Source organism: Phalacrocorax aristotelis, chromosome 4, assembly GCF_949628215.1.
Source record: "Phalacrocorax aristotelis chromosome 4, bGulAri2.1, whole genome shotgun sequence".
Classification (NCBI taxonomy): Eukaryota; Metazoa; Chordata; class Aves; order Suliformes; family Phalacrocoracidae; genus Phalacrocorax; species Phalacrocorax aristotelis.
This window is the reverse complement of record NC_134279.1, coordinates 3,236,754-3,252,120: the sequence shown is the minus strand read 5'-3', so window position 1 is coordinate 3,252,120 and position 15,367 is coordinate 3,236,754. Positions and strand designations below refer to the sequence as shown.

General features: G+C 52.2%; 1 protein-coding gene across 1 annotated transcript; it reads left to right on the top strand.

Annotated features, from left to right (window-relative positions):
- The first annotated feature begins 154 nt into the window (after window positions 1-154).
- On the top strand, window positions 155-5,686 carry RCHY1 (ring finger and CHY zinc finger domain containing 1). Its single transcript, XM_075090070.1, has 9 exons — window positions 155-260; window positions 350-469; window positions 591-706; window positions 804-882; window positions 1,401-1,445; window positions 1,546-1,604; window positions 2,591-2,617; window positions 2,886-3,006; window positions 4,080-5,686. The coding sequence occupies exons 1-9, from the start codon at window positions 204-206 to the stop codon at window positions 4,209-4,211; spliced, it is 756 nt and encodes a 251-aa protein (XP_074946171.1). The 5' UTR covers window positions 155-203; the 3' UTR covers window positions 4,212-5,686.
- Window positions 5,687-15,367: the final 9,681 nt, after the last annotated feature.

Sequence of the window (15,367 nt, the reverse complement as noted above, 5' to 3'; positions counted from 1 at the left end):
GAGAAAGGTTTAAGGCGGCGGAGGAGCGAATGGGAAAGCGCTCAGAGGCTGTGTCAGGCGCTGCTGCCGCTGCCCGGGGCCCCCATCCCGTCCCGCGGATACCGGCCCCGGCCCGTCGCGGGGCGGCAGCGCGGCGCCGGTGGAGGCGGTGGGGCGGAAGCGGAAGCGTCGGGGCGGCCGTGCCGGGCGTGGCGGGGGCGGCCATGGCGGCGGGTGGGGAGGAGGGTTGCGAGCACTACCGGCGGGGCTGCCTGCTGCGGGTGAGGCGGCGGCGGCGGGGCGAGGGGAGTGGGCGAGGCGGCGAGGGTTGCCGGGGGCGGACGCCTGAGCTGTGCCGTGCCGTTCGCAGGCGCCGTGCTGCGGAAAGCTGTACGCCTGCCGGCTGTGCCACGACGGCGCCGAGGGACACCGGCTGGACCGCTTCCGAGTGGCCGAGGTTCAGTGCGCCCGCTGCCGCCTCCTGCAGAAGGTGGGTCCGGTATGGGGGAGGCCGGAGGGCGCCGCCATGTTGGGGAGGGGGGGCGCCGCCATGTTGCGCGGGGGGCCGAGGGCGCAGCTGACAGCCGTCTCCTCGGTTCCTCCGGCGGCAGGCCCAGCAGCGCTGCGAGGGCTGCCACAATCTCTTCGGCGAGTATTACTGCGATATCTGTCACCTCTTCGATCGCGACAAGAAGCAGTACCACTGCGACGAGTGCGGCATCTGCAGGTGCGTGAGGGGCGGGCGGGCCCCTCGGCCACCGGGCCCTGCCCCGCTCCGGTGGGGAAGGGGGGAACCGGCCTGAGCCTGACGCCTTTTTCCTCAGGATCGGTCCAAAGGAGGATTTTTTCCACTGTTCAAAATGCAATTTGTGCCTAAACTTGAGTCTTCGAGGAAAGCACAAGGTAAGAATACACGGGTAAAATCAATATCTTGAAACACAACAACAACAACAAACCTTGACAATGAAAGCTGATAGTGGCTTGGCTCCATCCAAGGCCATACGGACAGGGGGAGCAGTAGGCTCTCGTAAGAGCACCTGACAGCAGCACAGAGAGCTTCTGGGCCGGCTTCATTAGCAGCTGAAATTATAGGAAATGAACGTTTTTGTCACCTTTTAAAAGGAGCTGTTGATTATGGATCGGACAGTGTGTAAGTTTGAGCTCCTGCGTTGTAGGAAAAGCTAGGCTGCTTGCCGCTGTGGGAGTTCTCAAGCCCTTTTCTTATGTGTATTTTTAGGCTGTTTGGTTTTTTAAATATGTTAAGCCACCTGTTGATTCTCATAACTTCAAACCTAAACGCAAACAGTAACGTTTCATATGTCTTTTCTTACCGTTCTAAAGGTATTTTAGAATTTAGAAAAATGCAGATATCCGTGCCATAGAATAACAGTTGTGGTTTTTTTTCCCCCGTCTCTGCGAAGTGTATTGAAAATGTCTCCAGGCAGGACTGTCCGATATGTTTGGAGGTGAGCTGCTTCTTTTAATCCCTTGGATTTGTGTGTGACTAATTTTGGCTGTGTTTGAATTAATTTTCATGCCCTTTGTCCGATACTTGCCTTGACACAGGATATTCACACATCTCGTGTTGGAGCTCATGTTCTGCCGTGTGGTCACCTTCTTCACAGGTAAAGCATTACAGATGCTAGAGAGAGGGGAATAGCCACCGCCTTGTGCGTGGCGTTTATTCAGTGGCGCTGCAGGCCTGGTTAGTCTGCATCAGCTGCTTGCAGGTGGTTTCTAAGGGACCCACATGGTAGGGGATAGTCTGTGTTTCATCAGGAAATAATTTTTTAGAAAGGTTGTCTTCCTTCCGCAGTTAGTATTAGCAGTGGTGGAGGGACTGTTTGCTTTTCATTCTAAATTTTTCCCATGGTGAATTTCCTTCTGTTACTACTGAAATTTCAAGAATCCTGTAGAGAAGTCCCTCCTTGGTGCAGAGAGCAGTTGCATAGTGGTTTTAAGAGGTTGGTAGAAGCTCATCGGTTCAGTTCTAGGTTATTTCCTTAAAACAGCCCCCCCTGGACAATGCAGTGCTCTGTTGTGCAACAAAAACTGCCGGCTCTGTCAGCATTTTGAGGTGATGTGATGCATAGCATTGGGTGTCTTAGGAGAAATAATTACCACGTGTTTCCCTTCCATTTTCCCTTTCTGCTTCTGTCTCCTGTTACGCAGTTTTTTTGTTACTCCATGAGCTCTGTTGCTTTTCCTCCTGTGTCTCTGTGCATTGTTGGATGGCCTCTATGTTTGACGTAGGTCTATCCAGACTGAATCTTCCCTCAACTCCTGTCCGTCTTAAACTTACCTTGTGATGCGTGACACACCATTTTTCAGCAAACTTGAACCACGCAACCTTTGTCATTGCCTTGACTCTCTTCCCTCGTGTTAGGTTAGAAGACCTCAGAATGGAATCGGGTGTGCTTTGTCTCTGGAGTTTCGCCTCAGTACCCGGTGATTTTGCTGGGAAGCTTTCTTCTCGCTTGGAGTCCGGATGTGTTTTTTAACTTCTGGTTTGGGGATAGCTGTGTGCCTCTTCGCTTTGTTCAGTCCAAATGTGTTACCAGTCAGTAATTGCATTTGCCTTACTGAACCTCTCATTGTGGTTTCTTTTCAGGACGTGTTACGAGGACATGCTAAAGGAGTAAGTATTTCTAAACATCTCTTAATATTGGTGTAGTTCAGACAGATTACTTGAGGAGGCAAAGATCATGGTGCCAATCCTGTACTGAATAACCTAAAGCTAGCTCCTAAAGGGATAAGGGGCTTTTAATTTCCAGTTGTGTTTGCAAGAACTTGTTGATTCACGGTGTTCTCTTTGACTGGTATGGCATGAAACTCGTCCTTTTGGGTCGACTTGTTTTGTGTCCCCACTCCATCTTCTGATTCAGGCTTTTTTTCCTTTCTACCAGAGGTTACAGGTGTCCTTTGTGCATGCACTCGGCTTTAGATATGACAAGGTACTGGCGTCAGCTGGATGACGAAGTAGCGCAGACTCCTATGCCCACAGAGTATCAGAACATGATGGTGGAGGTAAGCGATGACACTTGCACGGATGTCTCTGGTCTCGGCAGACCTGTGCCTTTGCGTTACCGGCAGTAGAGGGCACTAGGAACTTATCCTGGATCAGAAGTCAACCTGTTAGGGAACAGTGAAGAAATGTGATGTGCTTACAGTGTTCATCTGCTGGGTTTATAAACACAAAAAAAGAAGCATCCCCACCTGCACTCAAAAAAAACCCCAAACAGCCCCAAAACCACAGCCTCTTAGTGCTGCAGTATCTCAGAGCAGAGAAGTGGCTTGGTCTTCGGAAGTATCTTGCTTTCTCCAGTAGCGTTAGATGCTGTCATAGCAAAAAGCAGGAACATAGCTGTTTTTTAACAGCTTGGAGCCTCGTGTTCCAGGCTAAACAGGGTGGGTTTTCTGCAGGAATATTCAGCTGTTGGTTTGTGCAAGGCTAGCACATAGAGGAGGCTTCTGTTTTCTTTCTGTTCCTTTGTGTTAACTGAGAACCGTGAAACTCTGTTTTCACGGTTCTGAGTTAACACTCGCTGTAAACAGTGCCTGAGAGAACTTCACTCAGAACTGGGAAACTGGTGGCTGTTTGCAGGTAACGCTGAATTGAACGGCACTGGTCATTAATGTTTTAGCTGCAGATGCTACGGTTTAGACAACCCATTCTACCAACTCTTGGTCTCAGGATATTTGGGAAAAAATATCTTTATTGCCTGTTTTGAGAAGAATGCTCGCTTGCCTGCCTTCCACAGCAGGCCGGCTAACGTCGCTGGCTGCTGTTCATCTGCTCTCATTTTTCACTTTGGGGATTCTCTGGTGGCTTCCTACATCAAGAGGAGAAGCCAAAGCGTGTCTGTCCCTGACTTATGTAAGGAGGCACCTTGCCACACTAAAAGTAAATTCTCTGCGATTGTATGGTGTGATCTGAGTCGTTAGAGATGGAAAAGTTAAATGCGCCCCGCTGTCATCGTAAAAGGAAGATCTTTTCTGCTCTGTCCCCTGATGGCAAACTGCGGATGCTAGAAGCACGGTTATAATATATTGTTGCGTGTTCCGATGCTAAAGCCTCTCTCTCTTATCTGTGTGTGTAGATCCTCTGCAATGACTGCAACGCCCGGTCTACAGTACAGTTCCATCTCCTAGGCATGAAGTGCAAAAACTGTGAATCATACAATACTGCCCAAGATGGAAGATGCCGGCTGCCTTTGGAGGAGGAGCAGTGACCAAGATAGGCGCGCTGCGTTCGGCTGGATGAGGAACACTCTGCCATGGAAGAGACTATTTTTTTGGGGGGGGGGGGGGGGGGGGGGGGAGGAAATCCACTTGTCAGTAAAAACTTACTCAAGGTTGTCACGGCACCAGCGAGATGATTACAAGATTGAATTGATGGTGGTGCAAAGGAGTTTTGCTAATTGTGCCCCCTCCCTAGTACCTGGGGCATGGCGCGGTCGGGCCCTTCAGGAAACTCCCCGTCGAGCGGCGCGGTGCCCGAGGAAGGCTAGTTTCTAGAGAACGGCACCCTTTAAAAGAGCCCTTTGCGGTGTCAGGGGCAGCCCAGGAGAATAACTAATGAGATGCAAAATGAGAAACGATCAGCAGCTGACACAGCAGAAGATGTTTTGGGGCAGCTGAAGGTTGTGAGCGTAACAGGAGGTGGAGGTATAGCTATTGCGGTTGCAGCTGTTGGGGAAAATTGGTAGCTTTGAGAGGGGGCCCTTGTACATAAAGCTGACATCTGCAAAGTTTAACGCGAGTACGTTTGGTTCCGTTTAAATACGTGTGTGCTCTAGGGCCTTGGAGCCAGCGGCGCGGGTGGCCGGAGCGGGTGAGCTTGCAGAAATTGTGTCCCTTGGCTTGATGTGTTGACACATGTGTACAGAATTCGCTTTGAAACAAGGCTGGCCCGCCTGCGAAGGTGCGACGAACGGCCTAAAAATCCAGCCGCGAGGCCGCCCTTCTACCCCAGCCACCCATCTGACCTGCCCTCTCCTCACTCGGATTCCTTTGCCAGCTGCAGTCCCGTTGGTGCCCGTTTCTTCCTCATTTTGCTTTATTCGCTTAGAAAGGCCGAGGTGTCGTCGGGTTTTAGACCCGTACGTAGCTCCATGCTTTGATGGCTGAGTGAAGCGCGTACCGTTGTCTTGTCAGGATTGACACTGGGCCGGCGAGTTGGGCTGAGCCCGAGGCATTTGCTGAAGTAACAGCAGTTTATAGACGCACTCGAGTAGTGCAGGGACCAATTTTCTGTGGTTTTGGGTTTTGTTTTTTATTAATGGTACCTTGATTTCGTTGAGGTGGAGGATGGAGGAGTGCTTTTAAAAAACAAAAAAAACCAACAAACCTTCCCACCCTTCTTGATGTAATATCCTGCCCAGGGTGTTTTGCAGTCTAAACATTGCAGAAAGCTCTTAGTTTCTGAGAATTTCAGAAATTTCAGTGCAAATAGCATTCAATAATGAAGTAAAACATGTTATAAAATGCCCAGTTACTCTTCACCATCCAACTACTTGTTCTTAACTTGTTCTACCGTAAAACAACGGCTTTTCTTTATCTGACAGTGCCCCTTTATGTACAAAACGCTGCGACTCGGATGATTGCGTTACTGTAGCTTGCCGTGGCTGGATTATCTTTCTGAAGCACTTTTCTCACTGCTATAAATAAATGTAAAACAGCATCTCTATTAAAAAAAATTACACGACGTGGGCTGTGCTCTCCTTCTACATGCGTACTTTCTGGAAATTTCAGAGTTTAAACTGATTTGATGCTGAAAAATGAGGACTCTGGGACTCTGTTATGAAAACAGAGGTCTAAAATATGGAAATAAAGGGGCTGTTCTTTGGTAGGAGGGGAGGGGGGTATTTCCCCTGCCACAGCACGGTGGGGCCTGGTCCCAGTCTGAGCTCCCCAGTATTGAAAGGGCGGGATGAACTGGAGGAAGCCCAGCGCGGTGCAGGGCAGGGGCTGGAGATGGGGGGGGGGGGGGGGGGGCTCTCCCTGCCACCCGTGGCTCCCTGCAGGGAGAGGCCGGAGTCCGATGCCTCTCAGAGGTGCCCGGCAGCAGGGTGGGAAGGAGTTTTCTCGGTGCTGGTGCTGGATGGGGCCCGGAGGCTCCCTCAATCCCTCGAGGTGGTCAGACCCCAAAGGCAGCCCATGGTGGTGGCACCAGCTCTGAGCAGCCACCCGGACCCCACCTCCGCTGCGGTGTGATGCCAAGTAGCACTTGCCTGCTGCGGGGAGGCCGTATTACCTACCCTTCACGTTGGAGACTCTTAAATTTCTACCCAAATACTTAAATCGGACACCGCAGAGCCCCTCCTGCCCCTTGCTGAACCTCCCTGGCAAGAGGAGGAGGGCCTCCGCCTGCGGCAGCACCCTGCCGCTTGTCTCCTTACCCCTTCAAGTGCTGCTCGGTGGGCAAGGGGCGAGTTAAGGGTGCCCCGCCGTGCTGGAGGGGAGGCCCCGTTAAAAGTGAAACCAGAGCGGCTTGTGGCCTCCCAGCACGCTGCGCCAGGAGCTGAGCAGCTGCCGAAACCTAGCTTTTGGTTCAACCTAGCCCAAGTCTCCGTTCTCCCACCCCAACCCTGCCCCTTCCAAACTGCAGGCCAGGGGACGTGGTCACCTGTAGCTATGTCTGTAGCAGTTTGGATGAGTCCCATGGTGGGGAGCCATGTGTGGGGCCGGGTGGGCTGCATCAGCTCATCCAGAGCCCATAAATAGCCTCGGGGCCGGGCTGGGGCGCAGCTGGATGTTTGGTGAGGGAGTGGGTAAGGTTTCCTTCCTTGGTTGTGCTGGGGCTTCTCCCTGCTTTTGGGGGTGCTTCTAGGGAAAGGTGCTTTTTGGAGATGTTGGGGGGGGGTTACAGGCTGTGCTGGGCACCAAGTGGTAGTTTCCCCCTGTAAGCCCCTGTTAAAATGTGGGAAGCAGGGGGAACTATGTTGTCTTTAGAAGTTTAAGTACAGAAGGAGCGTGGCTTGGCCCTGTGCTGTCCCCTCCATCCCTGTGTGAGTGGGGTTTGGGGTTGGACATCCTGGGGCGTGTCTCTCTGGGGGGACGTGGCCTGGGGAAGGGGCTGGTTTGACTATGAGTGAGGTGTTCCCATGGTGCTGACACCTCCGCTTGACTTTAAGCTCCTGTAGATGGTAAGAAAGACTCTCCTTTCACTTGTGGACGATACTTTGGGTTCCTCCACTGAAGCTGCCATCAAGGCTTCCTGTTGCTCTGGAGCACCCTCCAAATGTGTGCCCTCATCTGGTGGCTTCACTGCCCTCCCTGGATGGAGACCTGCTCCCAGGTAAGCCCTGAGGGCCGATGGGGCTCCTACCAGCCTGGAGAAGTTGTCATCTCAGAGCTTTGTGCCCTGGCAGGGAGATGCCCAGCTCAGGCAATGCAGCCATGCAGAGTGTTTTTTTTTTTTTTAATGGGGAGGAAGCAGCAGCCCTGGGTTTGCAGGGGAATTTGGGTGCCTGCTGCCAGCAGAGCTCATCCCACCACCACCACCACCGTCACTGCTGCTGCGCTGGGTCTTGCTCGGAGGCTGCTGCTGCTCCCCGAGGCTGCAGGGCAAGGGGTCCCTGCTGCCCAAACAGCTCCAGCCCCACGGTGACTGCCAGCAGATTGCACGGTGGTTTTGGCTGCCCAGAAGCAGGACAAAAAATGTTCAGGTGGTGCCACTTAGACGTTTTCAAGCTGCTCTTCTTGCTTTGGTGTTAGTGCTTGAGAAGTGACTTCCCTGTGGTTTTAAAAGGGGGGGGGGGATGGGGATGTTTAAATGAACCATAAATGGGATAAAAATGTTACATCAAATGATGTTTTTGAGAAGAATCTGGGGAATGTTGTTTTCTCGGTATTATTAAAGCGGTTACAGTCCCAAAGAGGAGGGGAAAAAAATGAATCGCTTGACTACACTCTTAGTTGACACCCGAGGAGCCCACGGATGGCAGATCCTGGGTGAGACACCACCTCCATAGGCAGTGCTGGTAGCAGAGGCTGGGATCGGGGTGCTGGCTGGAGAAGCAGAGAAGGTGCAAGACGCGCTGAGGGCATACAGCATAGCTAGGAAAAGGAACGAACAATAAATTCCTTCTTCTGTTAAAAAAGCTGGTAGTGAATGGGTGCTCAGAAGAAAGTTGGGGAGCTACGGCTAGTCCTGTTGGGCTCCAAAACCGGGGCAGGCTGCCTCTGCTGATGAGTGTGGCAGAGTCCCCGGGTAGGCGATGAGTGCTCTGGGTTGATGGCAGAGGTGACCCCACCTCCTGCTGCTCTCTGAGCAGCTGATGAAACACCCTTTAGGGTTTCTCGCAAGCAAGTCTCGCCCGACACAGGGTTGCTGCAGGTACTATCTGTGCCCCCTTTGTGGATGGGGCTCAAGCCCGGCTTCATCGGCCCCTGGTAGCTGTTGCCTTTGGAAGGTGGTGAGACGTTGAGCACATCTAAAGCGCTGCTGGAGGTGGAGGACGCAGGCAGTAACATGCCTTTCATGCGTCTCCAAGCCCCTGCACTGGCGGCGGGGAAATCGAGGCTGTGAGGTGCTTGCTTGGTGGTTGAGACTGCTGGGCTTGCCCGCCCCAACGCCTGCGCTGGTGAGCTTCTGGGCAAGGATGCTGTTATCCCACCAGGTCCCGTAGAGCTCTGGGAGGCTTTCTCCCTCCAAGAGGAGCACTGTGGCCACAAGAGCCCGAGCGCTGCTGGTGATGGTGGGTCGTGCAGGACGTGAACCTCTTCAGCCAGCAGATGCTGCTGGGGACAGTTGGAAGCAGCAGTCCAGCCCTGATTAAAAAAAAAACAAACAACAAAAAACAACAAACCAAAAACCAGAGCAGCAAATTCTCCCTGCGAGCAGCTGCTAGGGAGAAACAGATGGAGCAACTTGTCCATTTAACTTGATGAAATATATATTTAAAGAGATATGCTATACGAGGGCTGCTGCTGAGGTCGTGGCCTTGCAAATGCAACTAACAGAGGAGTGGATCGGTTAGGGCTGAAGGACGTACGGACGGTGGGTATTGCTGCTGGGGAGCGCAGGGGGACAACACAGGCTTGTGGCTTGCCAAGGTCGAGGCTGAATTTCTGTGCATCTTGTAGCTATCGTTTCCAGAGCGCTCTGCTCGTTACCAGCAAATTGTTTCCTGTTTGTGGTGTGGGTTTTTGGTGTTTTGTTTTTAAGTTGGCGTTCCATTCCCCCCCTTCCCCACGCAAAAGCACTGTCAGTTCTTTCAGCTGATAAATAATATCGTGGTGCAGCTGGGAAGCCTACTTTGGAAAACTCAAGAGCGAAGTAGCCTTTGACAGTGTTGATAATTGTAAAACTGTGTTGGTCAAGTCCACAACCAAGCAGATTTGATGCTAAATGGTAAGCTAAATTTGTCCCAGCTGGAAATATTCCTATTTGGGTTCCAACCACAAGAGGAGGCTGAAAGAAAACCCTTAGTTGAGCTGAGCTTTGGAAGAGCAGCTCCGTCCCCAGCTGGATTTTTGCATTGGATTGAGAAGGAAAATGATCTTGGGGGTGGGCTCCAGCTGATTTTGACCTTTTGCTCTCCTGCTTTTAGTATTTGTCCCTGCAAAGCGAGGGGGGCAGCTGGGGAACCTGATGCCACCAGCAGAACCGCTGTACGTGCATTTAGCTTGGCACCAAGCCCTTACCTCCCTTTTGCCAGGGAAATAAACTGCATTGCGCAGCAGAAAAACAAATGGCTTTCTGAGGTGATAAAGATAAATGTAGTGGGTAATGACAGGCAAGGAGCTGCTATAGGGGATGGAAGGTGCTGCACTGAGCTTTGCCGCCCTGTCCCGTGGAGATGCTGGGTACGGTCTCCTTTTGGGGAGGAGGGCTGTTGCGCAAAGTGGGCTTCGTTGCCATGGTCCTGGGGTTCAGTCCCATCCTCCCAGGGACTGGTGCATCTGGGGAGGCTGGTCCCCTGCATCCCGGCCCCTCTGCTTCGATGGAGCAGCAGGATCTGCTCAGCTGGGAATGCAGGGCAGGTTGTGAGGCAGTCAGACCTGTGATCTGTGTACGGGTGAGCTGCTGGTGCTTTCCACCCTCGCTGTGGGCTGGCATCAAGGGGAGAGACACGGTATTGACCTTGGGTGCTTCCCTAGGGCGGGCACGGTGCAGCCCATCTCCATCCTACCATGTGCTGCCTGAGTTTGGATGTGCCCAAACAGCCGAGCGCTGCTGGGAGCGGGAAGGATGCTCAGATCAGAGTGGCATGATGTTGCTGGGATGAAGGCAGCGCGATGGCTTGGCCAGGGCTTGCCCACTGCCTAAGGGAGCTGTTGCAAAGCTGTCTTTAATGCTGCAGGGCATGGCGGCAAGCTCCTGTGCTGCCTGCCCCCCGAAATCAAACCTTGCTCACCGGTGTATGGGCAAAATCAGGAGTAGATGGGATTATCCAATTTTGGGCAGGAAGGATGGGTTTAATGACGCTAGTGTGGTTCTTGGCTTGCTGGCAGAAAGCAGATGAGTGTGATATGATGGTCTTGGGTCCGATAACATCACTTGGTTGGGGAGGAAGTAGGGATATTGCGTATTAAACCTCCTGTACAGCCTTCCCCTCCCATGGGCTCCCCTCAGGCTGGCTGTGTGGGTGCAAGGCTGGAGCTGGGGGGTGCTGGGGTGGTATCCTACAGCTGGTGGGTGCTCAGCTGGTGGCATTGGCTGTGAAACTCAATCCTAAGCTCTAAGGTTAACGCCTACCTGAAGCAGCAGCAGTAGATGTTTTCAATCTGCATCCGTGTGAGGGCCTGGGAAAAGGCAGGGAGCGCTCCGCTGGTGGCCTTCGCCTCTTGGGTGGGAGAAGACCCTTCCCTGAAGCTGTGCAGGCTCCTCCTCGCTTGTGCATGCTTAAAAAAGCCCTGTCCCACAGCAGGAGAGCCCTGGCTTCCCCGGGGTCGAGGCTGGTGTCTTGCCTCTGCCCGGCTGCAGAGAAACCATCTGTTTTTGCCATCCAGCTGGAAGGAACACAATTAGGGAAAGGCTCGTCATGTCGTGCTATTTATAACGCAGGGGGCTAGCAGAGCATCTGTCTCTCCAGCTCCAAGCAGGGCTGGCTTAGCCCAGGGGGGTGCCAGGACCTCTGCGCTTGGAATGGGGTGATTTCCTTGCTTTTTTCTTCTTGATGATCCCAGCTGGAGTTGGGGGAGAGTTTGCATGAGGATCTTGTAACTTGTCAAGGAGTAGTTGTTCTCTGACACCTGAACTGATTCCTGTATCTTTTGCAAGGAGCTGGCTCTGGTCTGGGTGGCGGAGGCTGGAGCAGAGCCTCAGGGAGACCTTGGGGTGCTGCCCTTCCTCCTCCCCCCATTTTTTTCATCTCACTTATCTCCTACAGCTTTTGAGGACTGAAGAAGACCCTCAGGGCTAATGGAGGTGCAAGTCCGGGTCCCTGTAATACAGCTGTTGCCTGGCTGAGCAGATGGGATAGGGTGTGTGGAAGAAGTCCGGGTGCTCGGGGAGGGGGGCAAAAACCCTTCTAATGTTTTAAATGTTTACTGTTTTGCGGTGAAATAACTGCAGAGTAATGGATTATCTGAAGACTTGTGGGAAACTGGATTATCTGAAGACTTGTGAGAAATTATTAGGTCCTCAAACCTTATTTTTCTGGTTGTGGTTGTGAGTGCATCTGTTGGCAAAATAGAGTAAGAAATTAAACACCTGGAGCTCCCAGCTGTTTGCAGCTGCTGGCAAGTGGCAGTGGCTTTTGGGAGAGGTGGAGGTGGCAAGATGGTGGGCGGGCTTCAGCACGCCGTTAGGAGGTTGCTCACCCAAGGGTGAAGTCCCACCAGAGGCTGATGGCTCTTGGTTGTGTCCCTTGGCCCAGGCAGAGCTGCTGTTTGCTTGCCAAAGCTCAGACCTTCACCCTGCCCTAGGTGTGCTGGGGCAAGGGGGAGAAGACCACCTCCCCAGCTGGGTCTCAGCTCGTGTTGGGCACCTGAAAAGGCTGCTCTTGGCTGGCAATGCTGCGCTGGCTTCACCTCCACCTCAAGAGGCTTATGGTGATGGTGTCCTGCAAGCTTTTCCTGGGGCGAGGGCCCCGTCTGGTCCAGCTTGGTCTTTACCTTTACCTTTGAGGTCCACAGGGGACATCACTCCTGTCTGGCTGCTGTGGCCCTGATGGGATGGGAGACACCTCCCAGGGTCTTGCTAGTGCTCTGATTTGAGCTCCAAACCCTCTAGCACAAGCTATAGTGGGGGAGGGTGAAGGTGTTTTGCTGGCAAGATGTTCACTTATTTGTTTTCAGGCGTTGGAACATATATTTTTCTCTATTTAAACACCGGGAACAGCAGCATCGCCTCTGCTCAACAAATCCAGAGGGGTAGTAAAAGAAAAGAAAAGGCTAAAAATGAAAACACACAAATCTTTCTATAGCATCCAGGAAGATGAGTTGGATGGGCTGAAGGCCAAGTGGTTTTATTGGAGGTAGTTGTGAGCCACAAGAGCCAAAGGAGAGGGTTCCCCTGAGCTGCCTAGTGCTTGAGAAATGACCTTTGAATAGGAGTGACATCTGAAGATGACACCAATCCAGCGGTGCAGGCTAACCAGGCTCTGGAAACAGATTTAGTGATGTTTGGTCCTTGCATCGCAAACTTTCTGGTGGGCTTTTGGTGGGAAGTCACTTGTTGGAGGCTAGAGCTGTAAGAATATGCAACGCAAGGACAAGGTGATGCCTTCAGCTCTGGTCTGAGCTGCTGTGCGCTTAAGGTGCCCTGCTCTCACCCAGGGGGTAATTACTTCATCTAACAAGCATTTTTGCTCCTGGAGGCGGCATCCGAGAGCTATCTCTGCTAAGAAGTCATTAATACTTGCTCCATTATTTCCACCAAGTCTGGAAGATCATACTTGGAAACATGCTGATGAGATATGAGCACATTCACGAATAAGCAAAACAAAAGCACAATTACTGAGGTCAAACAAAGCCTGGAAATGGTGATGAAAGCATCCTGCCGGCTCTCCGGTGAGGGCAAGGCAGGAGACCTGGAGAGGGATCTCGCCGTCTGCAGTGCTCTGCTGCTGCCTGAAAGGCTGGGGGAATGGGATGTTCTGAACGGAGCTATGTGAACTATTTTTTCTATATAAATAAAATATCGCTGAGACGAAATTGCGCCAAAGGGAGGGGGGGAGGTGGGAAGCCTTTGGGGAAAAATGGGGGGTTGTTATTTTTGTAACTAAAACAAGCTCATGGCAAAGAGTTTTCCTCATCTTTTTTTTAAAAAAGAGAAGAAAATAGGTTTTATTTTGATAGCATGTCCTGGCTGGCTTCCTTCTCCCCCTGCCTTTTTTTTCTCTGCTATAGTAGTGTGGGAAGACAGAAATCACTGAGTGAGCTGGAGGGTCTGAGGTGGGGAGATGAGAGGGGTGTTTGTAGCCATTGCCTCAACCACAGGCATCCTTCCTTTGAGGGCATCATCCCCATAAAAAAAGTGCTTTTTCTGCTGGGAAAGTGTATCTGTTTTGTTTTTTTTAAGGCTGTCCTGTGCCGTGGCCCTCGCTGGCATACACTGCTGTAGACATAAACACATTACCCATGTTGCAGGGCAGATGTATTAAGAAAAAAATGAAATATGAAGTCTGCTGTATCTGTGGTGCGGTCACCCAGGAAAGCTCTTGGTGCTGTCTCAGCTCTGCCCGGTTTCAGAGCAACCTGCACACCATCCTTCCTCCAGCAGACGTGACCTACTTGTACCCCTGAAGCCCCCAAATCCAGCAGGCAGCTAAATTTGGCTGTGTGTTTCTGGGCAGGCAGGCTGTGATGGGGCTGCCTGAGTTTAGTGGAGTGGCCAGCGCGCCTTGCAGAGGCTTGGGGAGAGCTCTGGGCTTTACATGGGGTTAGCTGAAATAACTCCCAGCTCTTTATTCCCTGCAAAGTGACATATTTAATGTCCCTGCAGCGGTGCACAGGGCTGACCCGCACCATCCTTGTGTGGGCAATCAGGGCATCTCGCTCACGGTCCCCGCCTCTGCCTCTGTAGCTTTTTTCTGAGGCCAATGCTGGATTTCACCTTGGAGCTTTTTGGGGTGTATCCTGCGGTACCCAGCCTGGCAAGCCCTTCCCCAGCTGTTTTTGGCCCCAGGCTGGCAGCCTGGCTCAGCTCTGCTTACCCCTTTCGTTTTAAGGAGGATGCTGTGAGTCACAGGGGCGGTACTACAGCACGTATCCCAGCCTGCTGTTTTCGGCTCTGCTTCCAAACTATGGGAACAGAGGTGGTGTATTCATTTATGATCTGCTGCCCAGATTCAGCAGGTGATGTCCTTACACCTTCCTCTCTACCCGCAGCAGTGAGCACCATTTAAAAATAAGAGAGGTTTTGCAAGGAGCCCTTTTTCAGCAGTGGGGGGAAATAAGTCTGAAGCTCAGGACTGGGTAAATGCCTTTAGAAAGGCTCGCAGGTGGCTGCAGGGGAAGAGGGCACCCCAATGAGGGTCTCTACTTCAGCAGGGTGTGCCTTTCCTTCCGCAGGCCCGAGGCTCAGGTGATGGCTGGGAAGCCTGAGCCGTGCCAGGAGGTGCGATGCCCATCCTTTCTTGTTTTACCTTAGCTGTTAGGTGCATGATTTGGGGCAGAGGCTTTGCCTTGCCGCTTATCCCACGCTGGGGAGCAAAGAAAAGGCGCTGGGGATGGTTTCTGGTCGCAGGCTCTTGTGAGAAGCGAGAAATCTGTTTTCACCCCAGGATATCCTCAAAAATACGTACAGCCTTTTCCTTGCGTTGTAGGCAAGAGAGACTCATTCATTTTAAGCCCCAAAGCGTAGGGTTGAGCAGGAAAGCAGACCCCAGGTGCCAGCGCTGCAGACCCACAGCTCGGCGGTGCTGGGGACAAGACAGCATCTCTGGTTTTCACCGCTGACGCAGAGATGAAGTGCGAATGTGCGTGTGAAATTAGCCCGCTCTGATGAGGTCTGGTTTAATTCCTTGGCCAAGCCTTCCTCCTAGAAGCTCACACCGTCCTGCAGAAGACGACACCTGATTTCTTTTCTCTTTCATGAAAAAGGATTTCATTCCCCTGAGGACTGTGGGGTTTTTACGTGAAGGTGGTGGCTTCTCCTCTCCCTTTATTCCCTCACTTATTTTAGCAGCAGCGTTTGAACAAAGTGAGTGGGTTTTTTTAATAGTTTGGGGTGGGGCTTTTTTAATTGCCGCCTTTTTGCTGCCATTGGACCATATTGAGCTGTAGCTTAGGCAGAGTTTTAAAGCAGACAGACTCCCCAGCGGGTGACTTCTTGCTGGCAGGGGTCAGGGAGAGCCTTTTCTGTGTGGTTTTGGGGAAGGCGAGTGCAACACTGTGCTATCCAATTTATTTCAAGAGCAGAAGGATGGGGTGGTTTTTTTTTTTTTACTTAGTTCCTGGTTTTTCTTAGGTGAGGTGACCTAATTCGCTGCTT

Bases quoted from the DNA above. Each gene is read 5' to 3' on its own strand.
- RCHY1 (XM_075090070.1), top strand. From the start codon at position 204: ATGGCGGCGGGTGGGGAGGAGGGTTGCGAGCACTACCGGCGGGGCTGC. The intron at 470-590 runs GTGGGTCCGGTA...CTCCGGCGGCAG, and splicing joins GCTGCCGCCTCCTGCAGAAG to GCCCAGCAGCGCTGCGAGGG. The intron at 883-1,400 runs GTAAGAATACAC...GTCTCTGCGAAG, and splicing joins GTCTTCGAGGAAAGCACAAG to TGTATTGAAAATGTCTCCAG.